Source organism: Sesamum indicum, linkage group LG8 (assembly GCF_000512975.1).
Source record: "Sesamum indicum cultivar Zhongzhi No. 13 linkage group LG8, S_indicum_v1.0, whole genome shotgun sequence".
NCBI classification, from domain to species: domain Eukaryota; kingdom Viridiplantae; phylum Streptophyta; class Magnoliopsida; order Lamiales; family Pedaliaceae; genus Sesamum; species Sesamum indicum.
Genome location: NC_026152.1, coordinates 116,695 through 138,621, shown reverse-complemented (window position 1 = coordinate 138,621; position 21,927 = coordinate 116,695). Strand labels below are relative to the sequence as shown.

At 37.0% G+C, this 21,927-nt stretch overlaps 5 protein-coding genes and 1 non-coding gene across 6 annotated transcripts; 5 read left to right on the top strand and 1 right to left on the bottom strand.

Moving 5' to 3' along the window:
- Positions 1,945–4,730, top strand: LOC105167242 (beta-amyrin 28-oxidase-like). The gene is made up of 3 exons (XM_011086872.2): positions 1,945–2,987; positions 3,124–3,311; positions 3,426–4,730. Exons 1-3 carry the CDS (start codon positions 2,036–2,038, stop codon positions 3,726–3,728), a joined length of 1,443 nt encoding a protein of 480 aa, XP_011085174.1. The 5' UTR covers positions 1,945–2,035; the 3' UTR covers positions 3,729–4,730.
- Positions 3,972–4,044, top strand: TRNAA-AGC. The gene has a single exon. It is a non-coding gene; the product is annotated as a tRNA-Ala (tRNA).
- On the top strand, positions 5,971–6,722 carry LOC105167241 (protein LIGHT-DEPENDENT SHORT HYPOCOTYLS 4-like; the record flags this gene model as incomplete). Its single annotated transcript, XM_011086871.2, has 1 exon — positions 5,971–6,722. A coding segment is annotated over one exon (654 nt), but the record flags the coding sequence as incomplete, so codon positions are not given.
- Positions 9,988–11,284, top strand: LOC105167240 (photosystem I reaction center subunit III, chloroplastic). Its single transcript, XM_011086870.2, has 3 exons — positions 9,988–10,544; positions 10,657–10,971; positions 11,080–11,284. Exons 1-2 carry the CDS (start codon positions 10,159–10,161, stop codon positions 10,964–10,966), a joined length of 696 nt encoding a protein of 231 aa, XP_011085172.1. The 5' UTR covers positions 9,988–10,158; the 3' UTR covers positions 10,967–10,971; positions 11,080–11,284.
- On the top strand, positions 12,226–17,537 carry LOC105167239. The gene is made up of 11 exons (XM_011086869.2): positions 12,226–12,667; positions 13,252–13,301; positions 13,420–13,483; positions 13,747–13,795; positions 13,912–13,980; positions 14,416–14,477; positions 15,237–15,317; positions 16,115–16,269; positions 16,354–16,438; positions 17,001–17,144; positions 17,255–17,537. Exons 1-11 carry the CDS (start codon positions 12,363–12,365, stop codon positions 17,355–17,357), a joined length of 1,167 nt encoding a protein of 388 aa, XP_011085171.1. The 5' UTR covers positions 12,226–12,362; the 3' UTR covers positions 17,358–17,537.
- LOC105167238 (U-box domain-containing protein 30-like) lies at positions 17,781–20,177 on the bottom strand. Its single transcript, XM_020695944.1, has 2 exons — positions 20,034–20,177; positions 17,781–19,930 (listed from the first exon to the last, which is right to left on the bottom strand). Exon 2 carries the CDS (start codon positions 19,793–19,795, stop codon positions 18,446–18,448), a length of 1,350 nt encoding a protein of 449 aa, XP_020551603.1. The 5' UTR covers positions 19,796–19,930; positions 20,034–20,177; the 3' UTR covers positions 17,781–18,445.

Below are 21,927 nucleotides of genomic sequence, written 5' to 3'. Positions count from 1 at the left end.
GTAGTGGCTGAATTCGAGTTATTTAACTATCTTTACCAGCTGAATTACGCATGTGGTTAAATATAACAAATCTAATAATTTAATTAACTAATTATACGATTTTTATATCAAATGGGATGTTTAATTGAACATTAATATAAATAGCCAATAATATAATTTTATAAATTATTCACAAGGAGATGGATTGGGCGCAAACGCGTGCAATGCAACAAATCTAACAAAGAAATTCTTTTACACAATCAGATGTACTAGTATTGGATTGTCAAGAATAATTGTATACTTCATTGTATTTTTTACAACTATACAAAAAAATATACATATTATATTTGTACATTTAATTATAATTTTTTATATTAATACAGTTTTAATATTATAATTTTTTAAACTTTAATATATTAATTATACATTATTAAACAAAATTATATAATTAATTAACAAAATTTCATAAAAAACAAAAAAAAATTACACTTGGAGTCGGTATTTGGAATACCGTCTTGAAGTCGGGATTCCAAGTCCCGACTTGGGACTTTTTTTTAAAAAATTTTTTTTTTTAATCGAATCGCTACTCGTTATATTATTATTAATATATTTAAAAAAATATATTAATATAAATTTTCTTTTTTTTATAATAAAAAATTAAATAACTCGGCTGAATTCTCCCCATTCTAGAATGGTTATCTATGGTCGATGTACATGTGAAATAAGACTTCAGCTGGATGCTGCATTTTCAACGTAAATGGAAATGTCAATCCTTGAGTGCCTCATCTATTTCTGAGTTGTAAGCTAATAGTTTCTTGTCGCTCATGCTTCACTGCTGAAAGATAAATAGCTTATACTGGAAATAAATTGAAAATGTAGGCTCGGTGCTTGTAAGATACTTTAACAATTATTTTGGGCCACAGTATGTCATTTATTACTCTCACACTAATCTTGCAAATTGATTTAAGCACCAAAGAAATTTTATTAGGATTCGATCTCTTTCATTTTCAAATTTTCAATCACTTGTGACCTGGACGAATTTTCAATCACTTATGACCTGGACGGTACTTGAGACGACCTTGATCTTTGACCCAGATCAGATGTGATTCCAAAATCACATTTTAAATTTTACAGAAAGTTGAAAACATAAATGTTTTGACATATTTATAGTTAAAATGGTATGTTGCATGCATACATTTTTTGACCTACCTATGCTACATTCAAAAGTCTACCTAATTATTTGGTTATGAATTGGATAGAAAATGTTTGATATATATTTTATATTGTTGTTATGTACTACATTACTTATCAAATGCTTTAAGCCCTTTTTTTTCTAACAAAGAAAAAGATATTATAATATATATTACAAATGAATTAAAAAGTTAAACAAACTTCAATGCAAAGTTAAAAATATTAATTGCAAATAAAATATTAATAAAAAAATACATAATTGTACATAATTATCAGTTAAAAAAAAACAAGGTAAAAAGGAAATAAAAAATAATTTAGTCATTGGATAAGGTGGTCAAATGTCTACTTTAAGAAAAAAATAAATGGGGATGACAACTTATATTATTTTTAAAATTTCGTAATTTTATAACTGCAATGATTGTGCGATTTATTTTAATAGTATTAAAATAAGCAAGGGTCTAAGTATGAGTATGAAGAGCATAATCCCAATTAAGGGGCTTGGCATTCCATTGCCGACTAAAAAGGAAGGAAAAAAGGGTGTCCTCAAAATTATGTATCACAACAATACTATACTTTTACTCTATTGGCTGTTCAATTTTGACGGGCACAATATAAAATATAATATTATTCTTGCAACGTTGGAGACAGACCAAATTCAACTCTGATTTCAATTGTATTATTATTATACGGCAAATTACAATGGAAAGCAGTGACCAGCGAGTGTGAAAATATGCATCTTAATTCCCTTCCCCACCCCTATAAAAATAAAACACACTTACTCCATTGCCCTTCACCAATCTCATTCCTGTCTTCTCCATTTTCTCCCAACTACAAAATACAAAGAGCTCATCTGTATTCATCAGCTATGGAACTCTTTTCTCTACTTCTTTCTATGGCCCTTGTTGCACTCACTATTTTATTCATCACCAGTCGCCGCTCTGCCAGCGACCCCAACCTTCCGCCGGGCACCTTCGGCTGGCCCATCATCGGAGAAACCATTGAATTCTTGTTTGGCAAGCCGGAAAATTTTGTCGGCGACAGGATGAAGAAATACTCACCGGATATCTTCAAGACCAAAATCCTTGGAGAGAAAACCGCTGTCATTTGTGGCCCCAACGGCCATAAGTTCCTCTTCTCTAACGAGCACAAGTACTTCACCGCATTCCGCCCCCACCCCATGCAACACCTCTTCCGCTCCTACCAAAACAAGGCGGCGGCGGCTTCTCTGGCGCCTCCATCTCAAACCCAAAGCTCAGACGAGGCTAAAGCAATCCGTCAACCCGGGTTCTTGAAACCCGAAGCCCTGATGCGGTTCTTGGCAAAAATGGATGTCGTCACGCAGCAGCAATTGCAAGAACATTGTGCCGGAAAAAGCGTGGTGGAAGTTTACCCTCTTGCGAAAACTATTACACTATCTCTTGCCTGCCAATTTTTTCTAGGCATTAATAATCCAGAGCGCATAGCACGCCTTGTGAAATACTTTGACGACGTTACTGTGGGTATGCACTCCATCATGCTTAACGTCCCGGGTACTATCTTCTATCGTGCCAATAAGGCGGCTGCTGCGATTAGAAAGGAGTTGTTAAGTGTTATCACGGAAAAGAAACAGGGCATGGCATCTGGTGCCCCGTTGCAAGATATTTTGTCGCACATGATTGCTATTAGGGACTCGAGTGGGAAATCCATGCCCGAAGCTGAAATTGCTGACAAGATTATGGGGTTGTTAACAGCTGGGTACAGCACTGTTGCTACAACCATTACTTTCTTGATGAAATATGTTGGGCAAAGTTCAGAAATCTATGAAAAAGTTAGAGCAGGTAAGGACCGACTAATTTTCATTTTCAGTGTGTGTTGTGTTATAGTCGGGGGAAGGGGGAGATCCGAAACAGATGGAGTTGAATGTTGTTGAATTGTGCATTCGCTGAAATGGTATTTTTGGGAATGTGTGTGCAGAGCAAATGGAGATTGCGGCGTCCAAAGAGGCAGGGGAATTGTTAGGATGGGAAGACATGGCAAAAATGAAGTACTCTTGGAACGTGATATGTGAGACAATGAGAATGGTACCCCCTCTCCAGGGAACTTTCAGAGAAGTTTTGACAGAAATCAGTTATGCTGGTTACACAATTCCAAAGGGCTGGAAGGTGAACAATCACACACCTAACATCTACGACTAGTTCTAGCAAATCAAATCCTGGCTAGTTCTAATATGAGAGGAAGAATTAATAATGCATGTATGTAAATGGTAATGTATGCAGGTTTATTGGACAGTGAGCACCACAAACAAGAATCCAGAGTATTTCAGGGAGCCAGAAACATTTAATCCGTCAAGGTATGATGAAGGAGAAGCACCTCCTCCATACACTTATGTACCATTTGGAGGAGGGCCAAGAATGTGCCCTGGAAAAGAGTATGCCCGCCTCGCAATATTGGCTTTCCTTCATAACGTAGTGAAGAATTACAAGTGGGAAGTGATAGATCCGAATGAGAAGGTTGAAGGAGATATGATGCCGGAGCCACAGAAAGGTCTACCCATCCGACTCTATCATCATCATCATTAGCCCACCCTCCACTCAAATTAAATAACTAGTTTCGGGTCTTTAGGTCATACACCATACACCATACACCTAACCCTTCTGTTGTCTACAATTAAATCATTGTTGGTTTAATCATTTCACATCAATTCGTTCAAACAAGCACATCTAAACTAGTTTGGTTTTAAACCATTTTCCTTTTTCTACTGGCGAGAAAGCGAATAGCATGAAAGGAAAAGAGAACGAACATCTCTTCATCCTACATGAGCAGGGGATGTAGCTCAGATGGTAGAGCGCTCGCTTAGCATGCGAGAGGTACGGGGATCGATACCCCGCATCTCCAATTTCACTTGCTCATTTTCTAGTTTTTTATTTGTGATGTGTACGAATGCCAGAGCATAAGCATTCTGCTTGAAATGTCATGTCTTGAATCCGGACGAAAAGGTGAATGAATTGCCGTCTTTAATATCCATTCAAAACTCGACACAGCCCCCTGTTACAAATCAAAGAACTGAACTCCCTGGCCATAGTTTACTAGTTGATGGTTATAGTCTGTGTGCACGAGTGTAGCTTAATTTGTTGGAGATGGATGAATTGAGTCTTGATGTTGGTTGGATGGATGGGTGCATAATCAGCAGCAGGCCTACAATTTAGGAAATGAACTTTTATGGGCACGCACCCTGGCAGCAATATATTCTTTCTTACAAGCCTTCACTCATCATCATATAAAGAAGAAACAGATAAAGAAATTAACACCAACGACCGAGAAGAAAAAGATGATGATGCTTAATTAAGAACACCCCATTCAGAGATTATTGGAGTTATGGTGGTATGGATTTGGGGTGTGGAATTTGTGTATTCAAGAAAGAGGCTGTGAAGTTGGAGAGCAGAGCAAAGGAGTTATGATATGTATTTGTTGATTAGGATACATCATCATCACATACCATGTACATGAGATGAGAGTAACGTTGTTGTGCACAAGTAATAATTGAGGAATTGGGGTTGTGTTGTGGCACATGGGAAACGGAATACTGAACCAAAAACAAAGAAGAAAAGAAAGGGGATAGCAGCAGTAGAGCTCTACCTCTGATCTGACCCCTTGACAAGATGTAACCTTCCTTATCCCCCTCACCACCACTACTACTACTACTACTACTACTACTTCTTCCCCATCCATTTTTTTAAATTTTTATTTTTGTAGAATAATTAATAATACCCACCACTCCACCAAACTCTTCTGTCTTCTCAACACTTTACATTACAATCAACCCCTAATATACACACATATTCTTGAATGAAATCAAAGGTCCACTACTAGTTTCATTTTGTTTGACTCAAAATAGTGCAGCACTAGTGGTATTTTTAGAGCACTACGTACCACTTCAATTACCTAAACCTTTTATCATATATTTATTTATTCTTTTTGACGCTTCACCCCTGGATTCATTACTTTTTATATATCATGCATGTTTATGAACTCAACTCTAAATTTACCATTTCTTTTTATCTTCATCTGCTCCAACCACACTCACCAATCTTTCTATGTATTATAGCATCTAGTATTATTTATATAACAAGTAATATTTTATATAGATAAATAAAAATGAAAAATAGGCAAGTAAGCAGATGACAAGAGGAAGAATGGTCAAAGGAGTGGCAGCAAGAATTTACCAGAGAAAGAAGCCAAAAGTTAAAAAGGATAGTGAATCTGATGCAACCCAACACTGCAACAACTGTTTGGAATTTTCCGGAAAGAAAAACCAAAAAAAGAGGTAAGGTGAAAAGACAGGTTGAAGTGATTTTCAAACTGTCATCACGTCTCTACGTGGTGGTTTATGCAGGGGGCCCTCTCTTGTCTCCTACCCTCTTCCCCTTCATCATAACTCTCTCTCTCCTTTTTCTTTTTTTTCCCAAAAATATTAGTAATTCAATTATTGTCCTCTCTTTCTTCTTACCTTTATATATTTTCTACATTCACTCCTCCCTCCTCCCTCCATCACACCCATATTTTACTCCCTAACCTTTCTGCTTATTCTCCATCCCTTATGCTTCCCTTTTTCACTTATTAACACTAGTTTTGTTTTCCCATACCCAATTTCAGCAAAATCCCACATGCACCTTGCTACCCATCCCATCCATCACCTCATCAACAACCCTTTACCTCAACCTAATTTCTTGCCTCCGCTAAAGAACTGATGATGATGATGCATGGCTGCTAACTGGGGTAGCTGATCAATCTATAACAACTACTAAACTATATAAATATTAATCAAGATCCATCATGTCTGCAGCTTCCGCCATAGTTAGTCACTGCAATTCCAGCAACAACGGCAGCAGTCCCACTTCAGAAAACAGCATTGGTAGCCAAAAAACGGCTCCCTCCCTCAGCCGCTACGAGTCCCAGAAGCGCCGTGACTGGAACACCTTTGGTCAGTACCTCAAGAACCACAAGCCACCGCTTCTACTTTCTCGTTGCAGCGGCGCACACATACTGGAATTCCTCCGCTACCTCGACCAATTCGGCAAGACCAAAGTGCATAACATCAGCTGTCCATTCTTCGGCCACCCTCATCCGCCGGCCCCCTGCCCTTGCCCGCTGAAGCAGGCGTGGGGCAGCCTGGACGCGCTAGTTGGGCGGCTGCGCGCGGCCTTTGAAGAGAACGGTGGGAGGCCGGAGGCGAACCCCTTTGGGGCACGGGCTGTGAGGTTGTATCTGAGGGAGGTGAGGGACACGCAGGCGAAGGCGAGGGGAATTGCATACGAGAAGAAAAAGCGCAAGAAACCACAGAAACAAGGAGCGGTTTTGGAAGGCGATGAGGAGGAGGAGGAGGATGTTGTGAAGACAAACGGAGGAGTGATGATGGCGGCATCGTCTGGTGCCAGGAGTAGTAATTCACTCATTATTCCTTTTATCTGTTCTTAATGATCAATTATGTATTATTAGAAAGCTTAAGCACTCACGCAGTCAATGATTTTCTGGTTAATTATGATGATGATGAACTAAAAGTAGTAGTGGTGGTGGTGGTGATCAAGTTATATATTTTCTGAATAATAATGGACGAAAGTAGGAAGAAGGCGGACGTAGTTTACTGATGAGTAGGATTAATTATTATTAATTGCATGCTGTTTAGGTAAGTAAAGTGAAAACTGAAAATTAAGAAGCTTCTTCTGTTCTTGGGCTGGAAAGCGCACAAGTTTCTGAGCCGGAGAGGGGTACGTACTTAATTAGCCAGCCTGCCTGCCTGCCTGCCTGCCTGCTTGCTGCCAGAATATATATATATATATATATATATAGAGAGAGAGAGAGAGAGAGAGAGAGAGTACTAGCTACTACATATTATTAATTAATTGTCATCATATTATGTTTATATGTTCCATGAATACTGCAGTCAGTTATATCTTGTAAAGGTTTTGATGATTTCATCAGCTATATAGCATTATTCTCATCAAAGATATAATATAGTTAGCGTCGTCAGTAATGCATGGATCAAATAATTAATGAGCTGCTGATTAATTTTACTTAATTTGTTACCTTGATCAGTACGGAACTCCCATCATATAAAAATATATATTTGTATTAATTAATTATTTCATACTACGTGCCTACTCCATTCTGCAAACCCTAAATCCTCCAGTTATATATTTTGAAGAGCTTGCTTTACTTTATAAGGCTCGTAACTATTAAGTTGGAACATTATAAATTGGTAAGTTAAGACGAAAAAAGTTTCAGGATATATATATATATATGGTGGTGGTGGTGGCAGTGTAAAACTGCTTAATTATTTGGCAATATTAATTCCTGCCCCTTAAAATTAATTAACTTATTATTGTGTTTGTATGGTTTATGTCTGAATTAAGTTTTTCCAGTCTGGAACTGATGATGAAAACTCCAAACCTCCATCTCCGTAATTAACACAAATCAAAACCTGAAGAATTACGTACTCGTACGTATGTAGATGATAATATTTGATGAAATTAAATTATTAATTAGCTGCAGCCAACACCAGCAGAAAGTGGGCATGCAAGCGTATATAGAGTAGCATGAAGCTTCAAATTTGTGTTACAGAATTGTATATGTATATATATGTTGATCCTGCAGTAGCTAGCTAGCTTCACCAGATTAGTTATTATATATATATAATTGGAGAAATTCTTGGATGGACTACGGACATGATAAACAATTGTAAATTAACCTACGTACGTATAACGTATATATATCTAAGCAGAGATCGCCGGCCACACATAATTATAACTCTAACCAATTAATGAAGCCCTGCATGCATCGATTTATGAATTCCTTAGACTAGCTAGGTACGCAGGTGGATATGAACCCGGCCCCCCAAGCTGTTTGGATGAATTGGAGGCATGAGACGTTAATAATATTGCTTAATTTGCCCTCAATTTAATGCTTAAATTAACCAACCATATATGCATATAATTCCTAAGTTACTCAATTAGCTAGCTACAATATTTTAACTTTTTGATAATTAATTAAGTCAAATGTGTGGACAGCGTCGATTGTTTATTTGATAGAAATTGGAGTGGTGCAAGATAAGATATGATTACATGAAGGAATATCCCACTAGCTACTACTAGTTTTGGTTGCAAGGGAAAATAGAGGCCATATACCACCTATATCATCATCATCTTCATAATGATCACATTTCCTGGTAGAGAAAGCCTTCATCTCAACTGCCCTCCAATTCTTCCAAGATTCTATAATTACCACTACGGATATAATGTCCACCATCAATTTATTCCACCCTATTCACTAAACAATTCATATGTCACCTTTATTAGCTTCGATTTTAAATTATCCAAGTTTTAAAGTTATCATGTAATAATAGTAGAATAAATCACACGACACATATATTACATTTTCTAAATAATCAATTTGTATCATGAAAATTTTTTGTGGAAAGTCCATATTTTTGTATCAATTTTATTTAATTATGGTCAATAAAAATTATTTATCACAATTTTTAGCTCATAATTATTAAAATTGTAGGCAATAGTTGTTTTTTATTTTTCGGTAGTGTTAGGTTCTGCACTGTTCATCATCTGTTCAGCGCATTGAAATGCTAAAGGATACACCACCGACTCTCTGTCACATGATTAATATATATCCATGGAGAAACACCATGTTGATGATTATGATCAAGGGTATATATATGTATTGATGGACAAACTAAAAATTAGGGAAAAATGTAATTTCATCTTGTAAAGTAGGGAGAGTAGTATTTTTATTATATTTAAATACAAGTTCATAATTTTGGTCATGTAACTTAAGAATGTGATAATTTTAGTCATTTTTGTTTAATTTGGTTGAAAAATTCTATATCATCAATCATATTAGCCCCTAAATTAAAGCTGTCAGCGAATTTAATAATGTGATAGTCCAATATTTTTCTTAAAGAAGTGATTTGGCGAAAAGAAAAATACAACTTGAAAAGACTTGACGATATGCCAATTTTTTCAGGTTGTAATCTATTTTTTGCTGATTCATTTACCTGAAATAAATGTTGGATTGCCATGTTATCAAATTCGTGGGAAGTCCCACTTTAGGTATTGATATGGTTGATGACGTGGAAATTTTTGACAAAAAAGAATTAAAATAGTCACAATTTTTAAAATTACAGGACCAAATTTGGACATGACTGAAAATTTCAGCCGTAATTGAGAGAATGAAAATTGCAATTTTCCCAACCAATTAATACGTACATTATATATGTATGAAAGGAGTAAAATTAGCATCCCATTTATTAATTTTGATGATGATGCTGATCTCCACGGGAAATTACTGATTGGGTGGCAGTTGAGGAATTGGTTCAACTAGGCATAGGATGTTGGGCTTGAGAGTGGAGAAAAATATACTTGTGTTTGCTTTTTTGAGATTGGTGGTTGTTTATTTGATTGTACGTAGGCTGCTTAATTATTGAAAAAGGATGCAAAACACAAGTAATTCTTGTGCATGAAGTAATAATGATGGTGACTACTGACTAGACCACAGCTAGCTACCAAGATATATATCAATCTTATGTTGATGTGCATAACTGTGAATAATAATCCATATACAGCATCAAAACACTAAGTATATAAGGAGATGCCCAAGAAGAAGTAAATACGCACTACATTAATATTGTGGACATATATACCCTCGGGTACATGTACATCGCAGTCCACCTGGGAAAGAAGAGGATTTGTTAAGCTGAGCTGTAGTCTTGCACATATAGTGAGTGAAGGATAGATTGGATAGAGGAGAATCTGAACAACACTAAACCACACCCAATCCCCCCCATCCAACTCATCCCCTTATCCTCCCTCACAACCACTAGAATCTCTCAACCTCCCAAATCTAAAACTCATCTCTCCATCCTTCATCTTCCTCACCGCTCCTTTTAACTCTTCAAACCAAAACCCATAGTAATCCAAGAAAAAGCAAAGGAGCTACACCAAAATGTCGCTCACAATCCCCACAAATCTCTCTAAACCCATTTCAGCACCCAGATTTGGCTCTCCCCTATCCACCAAATCAAGGCCTGCACCCACCACCATAGTATGCCAGGCAAATTCTCCCTCCGACCACCACCACCACTCCTCTTCTCCTTCTTCTCAACTCAAGGCATTTTCCGCAGCCCTTGCTATCTCCTCCATCATTTTGTCCGCCCCTGTGCTGCCAGCCTCAGCTGATATATCTGGCCTCACCCCCTGCAAAGACTCAAAGCAGTTCGCCAAGCGGGAGAAGCAGGAGATCAAGAAGCTCGAGTCTTCCCTCAAGCTCTATGCCCCCGACAGCGCTCCTGCTCTCGCCATCAAGGCCACCGTTGAGAAGACCAAGCGCAGGTGAATATATATTTCTCATTCACTCTTTCTTTTCCATACCAGAAACTTGAAGATATATATATCAATTTGCCTGCTAAACTAAACTTTGCTGGTGATGAATGCATGATCCTAGGTTTGAGAATTATGGGAAGCAAGGGCTGTTGTGTGGATCGGACGGGTTGCCCCACTTGATAGTGAGCGGTGATCAGAGACACTGGGGTGAGTTCATCACTCCAGGGATCTTGTTCTTGTACATTGCGGGATGGATCGGGTGGGCTGGAAGGAGCTATTTGATCGCAATCAGGGACGACAAGAAGCCGACCCAGAAGGAGATTATCATCGATGTTCCATTGGCTAACAGGCTTATCTGGAGAGGCTTCAGCTGGCCGGTTGCTGCCTACAGAGAGTACTTGAATGGGGAGCTCATTGATCCCAATGTCTAAATCAGGTAGCTGCCTCTACTAGTATTATTATTATACTGTGGCATTTAAACTACCTGCAGCCGCCTTTTTTGATGCATAAAATTTTTGGTTTCTTCTTGTTGTATATATATTAGGTAGGTACGTACGCACAGCAATGAAGAGAAATGAAAAAGGGAGGACGGAGGAGGATGATCAGAGATGTCTCTAATTTGTATGGATAGAGAGGAAGAATGGACAAATTCTTGTATTTAATTAATACCTGTAAACTGTATCTTGTGCCCCTCTATGCTTTTGTTTTTATTTAATTGGAACCTCCCCCACCCCTAACTCTTTGCAGCAGTTGTTCATGTCAAACCTTTAATTTCGGCTTTTCTTTGCGTGGATATATATACATATATATTATCAGTAGAGGAAATGATGAAAAAATTCAATTTCAAATGACCTAGGACAAGAATAGAAAAAGGGCCCTCTCCCTGGAGCTGGATATTCTTATAACACACTATTAATATTAGTTTAGATATCGTCTGGGAAAAGCACATGATATGATGATGCTCATAATTGATCACAATTCCTTGGAAGCACAGATGAGTGATAATGGTGGAAAATTTACACCTTAACGCTGAATTATGAAACCTCTCATCCTTTGCCACTAAGTTTTATCCAAATTGTAACATTTCAGACTTGATCAAATGCTGATCAGATCCAGATGGATGAATCCATTCTCATAGCTTCAATTCATTTCGAAACAAATATCTATTATTGCTTACTCCCATCATAATTTGTTACTTGCAGTTTTCTTGAAAATAAAAATTAAGCAGAAAGGGGGGAACTGGAAAAAATTTACACAAACAAACAGGCTAAAAACACTTGGTTGTTAATTGATCGTTTGAAAGAAAGTATACTCCTCTAATGCTCCCAATAACTTGGTCTTTGCCCGAACGAGTACACTATATGCATCACATTGATGTTGAAGTTGAATTTCTGCTCCGTTTATCTAGCATTAGATGTTCTCAATCTCGCAATGATTTCCAAATATCATTTAATTTCTCATTTTTAAATATGTTTTTGTGTGCTTAGGAGGGATAGATAACACATTATTATTATTATTATTATTAAAAAAACATGATCAATATACGTTTGTCCTTTAACTTATGGGCAGGTGAATAGTTAAATATTAGTTAAAATGTGCATATACAAGTGAATAATAATATAGTGAATGAGGATTGGACCCTTATTGTAATTGGATAATATCAAAAGTTTTAGGGATGTTTTCACCATAAATCAAAAGCTCCATACTTAATTAAGATCCTGAATTCCAGAAGATCTTCTCTTCATTCTTTGCGTCAGCAAGCCGCGCTCCTTGAGAACAAAACAAAACCAAAAAATATAAAATCAAAAAAATTCAGACATTCGCCTTATGGAAACCGCTACATATCCCATTTCATACGCACTCCGCCTTTGCGGCGGCGCCACCACAACCGCCAACACCACTATCACACACTCCACTAGCACTACTGCAAAACTGCCCCATCACGTCTATGCCAAGCGTTTATGTAGTAGTAATTCTCTACTCGCTTCTCCAACAATTTGTCATTTTTACAGTTTCACCAGCAAATTCAACAAGAGGTTACAGTCTGATCGCTTCATTGGTAGTGCCTCCTTACAAGATACTCCTGAAAGTAACCCATCTCAGAAATTCGCCCTTTTGCTTGAAGTTGAAAGGTCTGTAATTTTTTCCTTCCCATTCTTGTCATTTTCTTATTTCGCTCTGCGCCTTTTGCAATTTTTTGTTTTAACGTTTTTCAGTATTTAATCTAGCTACTTTATCTATGTTTTCTTCTTCTTCAACTTCTGGTAGTATCTTGACCGTGGTGTTTCCCGTATGGAAATATTCAAGATTTCTGAGTTTAAGTTTTCGGCAACATTCTGTTAGCTGCTTTTCGGTGGTTTCAACCAAATCTAAGGTTACTTCCTGGTGGTTTCATTACGACAATTTTATTGGGCTAAGCTAGAATGCTTGATTAGAAGTGGCACGGAGTTGGGTCTTCTTGCCAGGAAAATGTGACCAATGTTAGATGTTATTCTTTATTGAATCTTGTAGAACATTCTAGGTGTTTTGCAATTTTCGATCAGGAAAAACTCTTAGTCGAATACAATGCACAAAATGAAAGGTGCGGGGTGTTATAGATTAGATCCTTTAAAATTTATATGAAAAGTTTGCTTTGGGAAGCACCCGTCTGAGTTCCTTGTAGATACTTATAGAATGTTATATTTATGGTTTCTCTTATGAGTTTTTCTTTTGTCAGGGTTTTAATGGATGTTTATCGCCTAGGTAATCGGCAAGCTTTTAATGTAGGTATGACATATGCCTTAAAATTATTTTTCCTTTTAACTTAGATTGTTAGTTTGTCTGTTTGACTTTGATTTACTTCCTTTCAAGTGTAGTCTGACATTGCTTCATTTGACAATTTCAGCATTTAGAAAGCTGGGATTAGACTGTGCGAATTGGACTGAACCAGTTTATATGGACCTTGTAAGGTGAGGTGATACGCCAAATATTTACAGAAGTGGTTCTCTAAGTTTGAAGTATATCCCCATGATCCGATTTTGTTTGCTGCATGCTTATCCATTTAAATTCAAGCATTTCCCGACCTGCCTTGTCTCTCTGTCCTGCTGCATAACCTAAGGAGTAATTTTTTCAGATCCGACGAGCTATGAATTAGTGCAAATAAATGTTGTCTATGCGAATGCAATCACTTACTGTCTCATCAATTTATAATGTCTTGTTCCTTAATGGTCAGGAAATGTGCTGGTGATGAGGAAAGGATGTTAATTTTGTATTTTAATAGGGTGAGCTTCTTCATTTATCTTTTAAGCATACCAAATGTGATTGATTTCACTCCTTTAATACAGCTGTTCGCCTCTCATGGCCTTAAGCTAATTTCTACTGTCTGCTCCTATTGCAGATTGGTTGGCCCACCTCAGTTGCGACAAATGAGAAGGGGACTTTTATGAAGAATGTTCTCCGAGAGAAGGTACAAATAAAAGCAATCTGATTATGTCGATGATTTGGTCTTGCACCCACCTCTCGATTATTTGCTTAGACCCAGACCTGTAGAAAATCTTCATGAACAATATTCAGGTCGATAACAAATTTACTTTCTAGTTATCTGGATGTTATAGTTAAGATACACTTTCTTACAGCTTTTCCAGTATACATCCAGCAGAAATGGGTGTCATAATGCATGCTTGAATTTCCACCTCAAAACTTTGTACTCTTTTTTTCATTTTTGATGTTAAGTCATATTTTACTCCAATGTCATTTCTCTTTTCATTCAAGTTTTTAGTTTATTTGTGATTCCTTTCAGAGGCATTCTTATTTCAACATAAGATTTTCTTTTTCAATCACCTTGAGTTAATATATATTTATCCTTTCAGAAGTAGCTCAATCGTTGCTTAACTGTCTGCAGAAGAATGCACTGGATGATCTGGTCATGTCAAAAGCTTTTTCTTTGAGACCCGGTGTTGAAGAGTGAGTAGTTGATTCTGATTTGTCCCCTAACCTGGGAAATGATATGTGTGTGTTTGTGTGTGTGTATATATATATATATATATATATATTGATTCTGATTTGTCCCCTAACCTGGGAAATGATATGTGTGTGTTTGTGTGTGTGTATATATATATATATATATATATATATATATCCAGTTGCCATTTCTTTGCTTACGGCATCATATCAAATTATTTAGGAATCAGATATCTTGGTCTTTTTGCAGTACGGCCTTCTAATGCTACAAAAGGATATTCACATGCACATGATATAGTGGTCATATATGCGCAATATAATCTATTTTTGTCTTGAGTATGTGGAACGGGCAACAGTCTCCTCTCGCTCACATGTGATTCTCTGTGTTTCTCCACATGATTTTTCATTTGCCTGCTTTTTATCATCAGATATTTGGAGCTAGTCCAGTAACTATGACCATGTTTACATGCTCATCGGGAAGTGGACAGTGCTGACCATTGCTAATTGGCCCCAGCAATTGAAGCCTTAAACTTTATGCTTGCTTCTTTCAAACTTCAAAAAGACAGAGGAAATGCATTTTGATATTCATAAGAGGAATATAAATTTGTTCAAAGGATTGTATGTTGACTCCTATGAGTTGTATGTGACTTTGTGTTGACTTTTGTTTTCATTTTACTATTGCTGTCTACTTGTTTACTTGTAATGTCATAAGGTGAATCTTATTCTTACTTTTTGCGATGTGGCGTTTACCCTTGACCTTAGGTTCATTGATGATGCTTGTGCGGAAGGCGTGCCAGTGGTTATCTTGACAGCATATGGTATAAGTGGGGAAAAAGTTGCAAGGTTTGTTACTAATCATTGAACCTGACCTGAGTGTGGGATATTCAACATATTTTTCCAATTTTCTTAACACAGGTGACAAGACACATTTGGAGGGGAGTGGGAGTGAATCAGAGGTTAACAAAATGGAAAGTGGGGATTATAACTTTTTTTAGAAGTTAATAAAGGGTGAATGTCAACAACAGTATGGATCAATATATACCCAATATTGAGAAATGCATGGTGTAAGTGCATAGATATTGATAATCAAGGAGAGGAAACTGAGATATATTTGATTTACATAATGTTGTTATACATGACATTTTGACTTTACGAAAGATTCTGAAAATCTTTTGTAATTACTTAAGCATCCAAAACATTTGGAGAAATGTAATTTGTCTGCTCAGCTGGATAAATTGAAGTTGGCATCTGGGCCATTGCTGCTATACTGTTGCCTGGGAAGTGAAGATCTTGTTAATGGAATCTGTTTATTTTGCTTGGTGTTAAGGTATTTCATGCATTTTTAGGGAACTGTAGCTTATGTCACATTTAAAAAATTTTCATTTTACTTAAGGATTCTTTGTGCGAAGAGTGTTGTGCACTGTAACTATTTCATCTCTTAAGATTGTAAGTGCTTGATTTTTATTGTGGAGAATAGATAAGTCAGTACAAGCTAACAGCAAATGGAAAGACAGGTTTACGTGGTAGTGAATGTAGCACATTTTGGCAGTGTGGTGATTCTTTTCTATTGGCTGAATGTTTTCTGTGTGACTTTTCTATAACTGCTATAGTTATTGAAGGGAAATATTTTTGCTTATTAGATCGATTGTTGAAAAGCTGGGAACTGATAGAATGTCAAAGACTAAGATTGTCGGGGATGACGAGGTAAAACAAAGCTTTTATGGCCAACTTGTGTTTGGAAAAGGAGTTTCTTCCAGTTTGGATGAGCAATTAGCTAACGAAGTGAGCAGAGCAGGTAAAGAGGGTCTGTTCTTGCAAATTATGTGCATTACAATTTTAAGGTGAAAGCTCAGGAAGGTTTATTTGCCTTTGGAATCAGCTTCTGCTGAGAGACAGAGAATTGCTGAGGAGGTTGCTTCTATGCTGAAGCTGAAAGTTGAACTTAATAATAATTCAACTGAAAGGTTTTCCCGCATTCCTTGTTTTAGCAGTCTTCTTTCTAAGTTTTGCATCTTGCATGCTGGCCATTTATTTGACCCACATTCATTGGTGAACTGACATCCTAATTGTACTCTTTGTAGCTCACTTGAGCTATGATTGAATATAATAATTATGATATTTAACTGTTACATCCTATTTGTGGTTTTATTATATTTTTGGGATGTTGCTCGTGAAAATGCGTTTGAGAGTCGAATTGTAAACTTTCTAGATTGAGGCATGAGTCAGATACGGAATGTGGAAGTGTAAAAATACTGAGTGTATATTGTGGTACTCGTTTTTCAAAGTGAAAGCCTCCCTGTTACTCTCCTATTCCTGTGCCAGCAACAGGTTTTTGGTTTGAAAAAGCTGCTTTCCTGAAGATATCTTATTAGCATACTTTGGCACCTTAGGCATTAGGTATAAAGATTTTAAGCCTGACTAGGGCAGTTTCGGACGTGTGTATTAGGTGGTGTATATTGTCTGTTAGCTGATAAAAAAAAATCGATTTCCCTCTTCTGACCATTTTTTTTTTTTTTGTGCAAACAGCTTGCAGAATATTGTAGCTGCATTGAGGGCAGGGGCAGAATATGCAGGAGTACCAATTTACAAGTGCGTTCTGGTTGCTGGAAGCCAATCCGGAGTGGCTGCTGCTGAGCGAATTGGCATGCCTTGTGTAGTTCTCCGGAGCAGGTAAATGAAATAGGTAGAACAACATTTGCTTTGATTATTCGTTATGGAAGCATGGCTGACTATTCTTTTCTGTACTGTTTTTATCCTTGTTTCCCGTTTTCTTCCTGAAGCTCGACGTCGAGGGCTGAATTTCGTTCTGCAGCTGCTGTAATGGATGGATTTGGCGGTGCAGATTTAAGCATTTCTAGACTCCGGAGAAAATTGTTATCCTAATTTCCTATCCCTGTCCAGTGCACAATCTGTCTGTTTCTTTTTCTTTTTTTAATTTTCGTAACCAAGGTGACAGTTTTGCGTTCATCGTTATTTCGTCTGGGTTTTATTTGAGGAAGATGAGCTGTTAATTAACTTGGGATTGCAATTTTATTCTTTATTTCAAGAAACATCCCGCGATTGCTGTATTTGAGAAAAACATGGGGTCTGTGTCAGAATTTCACTCAAGGTGTGTGTATATATATATTTTCCATTTAACATCTTAGGATATACACAGAATCCCAACTTCTAGGAGTTGTAGCTTTACTTTGATTTTAACCAGAAACAGAGTTGTCACCAAGATTAAACCAAGCTTATGATGAGAACTAACAATCATTTGTCCTCACGAAAACCTACTACCTACAAAAGAAACCAATCCAAAAAAAAGCATCAAATCGTGAACCATTTTTTATTGTACCATCTCAAAGATTAGATTAGAGAGAGAAACACAACCAGCATGTAAGAAAATGGAGATGTGCTCTCATTGCTACTACTAATTTTACACATTGAATGTATAATAAGGCCAACAAGCCCTGTTTCAACTACATTCTACACTCTGTAAGCCCAAAACAAAACTTATACATGTGAAACCGAAAATTGAATGATCTTTAATCCCTACGAATCAGAGAGCTTCACAGATTCATGGAGCAACGCAACTGCTGGACAATTACAATTGCAGTCCCAAAACTCCACTACCATACCACAGTAGACAAGACTCGCTACAAGCTATTTGCACCCCTATCTTTATATCTTTAAAAATTAAAATCATTTCAGGAGTGTGGTCTTGCATTTGCAACCCCCTCCTCTTTCTGGTGCTTATTAAAAAAACTTTGGTTGAGCAAGTAATTTGGCTGTGCGAGGCGGTTTAAGTGCAATATATGGGTTCCCACATTAGGCGACCGAATACATGCACAATCTAGGTTTTTCAACTCACCAATGCATTCTGCAAAATCCTGATCAATTTAGTCTGCGATTGTGGCTTTCAAGTCTTTAAACTTTCACCTTCAGCTACTACAGGCAGCAATGTGCATGAGATGATTAATTTTCTGCATTCATTGGATCGTTCTGGTCAACTTGCATTTGGAAATGAAGATGGTATCCGAATAATTTAGACTGCAAAGCTTCAAAAGCTCAGCTGCCCGCTGCTTAAGAACAGGACTGCAGCCACTTTGGATGACAAGAAGGAGCTTCGCTGCTAGACCTGCATCCACAGCTATCAAGGAGCACTCCTCAGGGGAGAGTTTGCATACAGAACACAAGATCGAAAGTGCATAATCGGTACAGCTTTCTGAAATTCTCATTAGTAATTTGACCAAAGTGGGTATTGTGTTTGAGCAATCTTTCAAAGCTTGTCTCCCTTCTGGCACAGAGGATAGGACATCTAATATGAACAGGGCTAGCTCCACACAATCTGGACCCGAAATAGGTATCAGTTCTAACAATTGTGGTATTGCTCCAATGCTCACTATCAAACTCCGGACTTGCTTATGTGAGCAAATTAACTTGAGAAGACCAAGCCCAGGCAAATGTCCAATGGGGTGTCTCTTATCCCTCACCAGCCTCATCAAAGCAACTAATAAGCAATGGCTTGAGACAATCTCCGTTCGGAAATCCTTTTCCTCCATCAATGTTTCAATCAACCGAACACAATTGACTTTTGTTTCAACAGACCCTTCATTCAAAACATCTACAATGGATGATACCTTTGCGGGTTGCATCAAATTTGTCTTTGATTCAGAACTTAGAGACAAATTCACAAGAACCGCTATAACTTCAGAGCCTACAGCATAAGAAGTAAATGGACCGAGTAATGATGAAAGAAGAGATAAGCCACCTTCATCAACAACTGTCTTCCTAGCAGTCGAATGAGTCGCCACGAGTTGGCGGAGCTCCTTGAGGGTTTGGATTCTTGATTGGCCCTTAACCTTCTTAAGGGTGGTGAGAAGCTCTGATGCCCTTCCCTGTGCATCTTCGGATCTCTTCTTCATTTGCACATACTTTTGAGAAAACCAAGTGTAAGTTAAATGATAGAGAGTATTGTTGGGAGTAACAGTATCATCCCAAAGCTCTTGCATAGTAGTGGGACAAGTGTAGTGGCCCAGACTAAACCATTTGAGAATGTTGGACCTCTCATAGGTTTGGCCAGTGCAAAGGGTAACAGGGTCTTGCATGGGTTCAAGTGAAATGGGGCATATAAACACGGATGGAACTTGAGGCAAATTTAGCTCTTCAATCATCTTCTTCAGATCCAACTTTTCCCCAAACCCACCGGCGTAACTCCCAACCGGAACTCCACCCAATATTCCATCTTTAACTGCAGTATCTAGATCCAATATACGCCCATCTCCACCACCCTCAAACCCAACAATCCCATCTTTTCTTGAGGGCTGAAATATAGGCATCTTGAAACCCAATTCTAGCAAAGAAAAAGGAAACCGCCCAATTACTAAATGACACAATCTCCTTGTAGAAAGGAGTCTCCAGAATCTCCGAGCTCACAGCCACAGCCTTTCAACAAAGCACATTACATCTACAAACTAGTACACACATGAGGTGTTAGTAAAAGGAAAAACAAAGAAAGAAAGAAAAACTTGCTCAAAGCACTTCACTTTGATTGGACATTAACAACCAACAATGCACCTTTCAGAGGCCACATCTTTTATTTCTCTCTCTCCCTCTCGCTCTCTCTCTCTCTCTCTCTTTTTCACTTTATCCGATTTTCTCTTTTCATGGTCAAAAGACTCATCACCATCATCATTCAACACATCATAGAAGAGTATTGATAATCAACATTCAAGCCTCATGAGAAACAGCTGAACCATATATGGGACTTGGATAAATCCAGACTGGACGGAGATCCAGGAAATGAAAAAAGATCAAATTTTGAGGAAAGGAAAAAGAAGGAAATAATTCAAACCCAGATCAAAATAACGTGAAGGAGTGAGAATTCAAAGACAATCCAGGCCCAAGAAAGGAGAGAGAGAGGGGATTGGAGAGGAGAGAGAAAGGGCATCTCCAGCAAAGGCTCTTGCTTTACTGTATATATTTTTAATTTGAAGTGATTTATCTTTGTTTTTTGTGGGCAGACCCACACCCACTCTCTGCTAATAAATAATTAAATGAGAAAGAAAAAGAAAATGGTGTTGAAGTAGCAGCCAATTTGAATAGGAAATGAATAAAAAGGGTGGTGGAAATTCCCGCAAAATAAATTTGTTTATAGTAAAGAGCAAAGTGGGAGCCACAGCCACGACACACAATTGACTTGACCGCCGTGACAGTAGTGTTTGCTTTTACTGTGTCCGGGGGGGTGGTGGGGCTTTACCCGTGTGGGTTGGTTTTGACTGCTTTTGCACCTCTACCCAACCACCTGCTGCCACCTTATCAAATAATTCCTACCGCCTGCTTTTAATTAAGTTGGAAGTTTTAATTTGAAGCATTTCCGTAGGCAAACAGGCAGACAAAGACAGACGGACAGTTATAATATTGGAGTTTGGAGAGGGAGGGGGAGAATTATGTGGGGGTGGAATTAACTGGTGAAGGAGCATTCGTGCAAGCCATGAATGAATTTGTTGGTTCATTGAAATGAGCTTTACATCCCTCCTCCTCCTCCTCCTTGCCCTTATCGCGGGTATATTTGACTACATCAAAGATGGGGGTATTAATTCATCTTGTTAATTAACATTTCTCAATATTAATAATTAATTCTACCTATGTATATATACTATAACTCTAATTCAAATTATATTTTATAGTGAATATTAGATGAAGGATATTTTTAAATAATAAGAATATATAGATCAAATAAAAATAAATTTCATTCTTTTATTATTGTAGAGGACTCTCTTATTTGATAATTTCTTATTTACTCACTTTCAACTTCATTTCTTCTATAAATTAACAACTATTTTTATTACACTTTGAAAAAACTGTACCAAAACAAAAACTTAAGCATAAGCTTCAATTTACTATCCAATATTTGTTACAACAAATTCTAAAATCCATTCAAATTTAATGCTATTTATCAACTTCTCAAAGTGAAATGCAAAAATATTATATCTAAAAGAAATTTTACAAAATTTATTAGATAACTTAATACCAAAGGAGTATATATATATATATAATATTATTGTAAGTATAAATATAAAAAAAATAATTAAAAAATATTTTTAACAAAAAATAAGATTATATGATATCAAATATAATGAGTTACATTTTGCTTTAGGCGATATTATAAATCATAAGAAAAAACACAATTGATTATAAATATAAAAATAATGTAATTTTTGAAATAAAACTCTACTGACATAATATAAAGTGATCACCATTAAAAAATGAATAAAATATATATCTTATATTATGCACGAAAAGAATTATTGAAATGATTATGTATAAATATAAATATATATATATCAAATTATTTTCTTGATTTGTTGAGACTTTCAATATTAATTGTATTTGTCTAGTTTGACTATTCAATAAAATAAATGTTCAAAGTTATTGGTTAAAAGTTTCTTTTTGTTGATTATTTCATTTC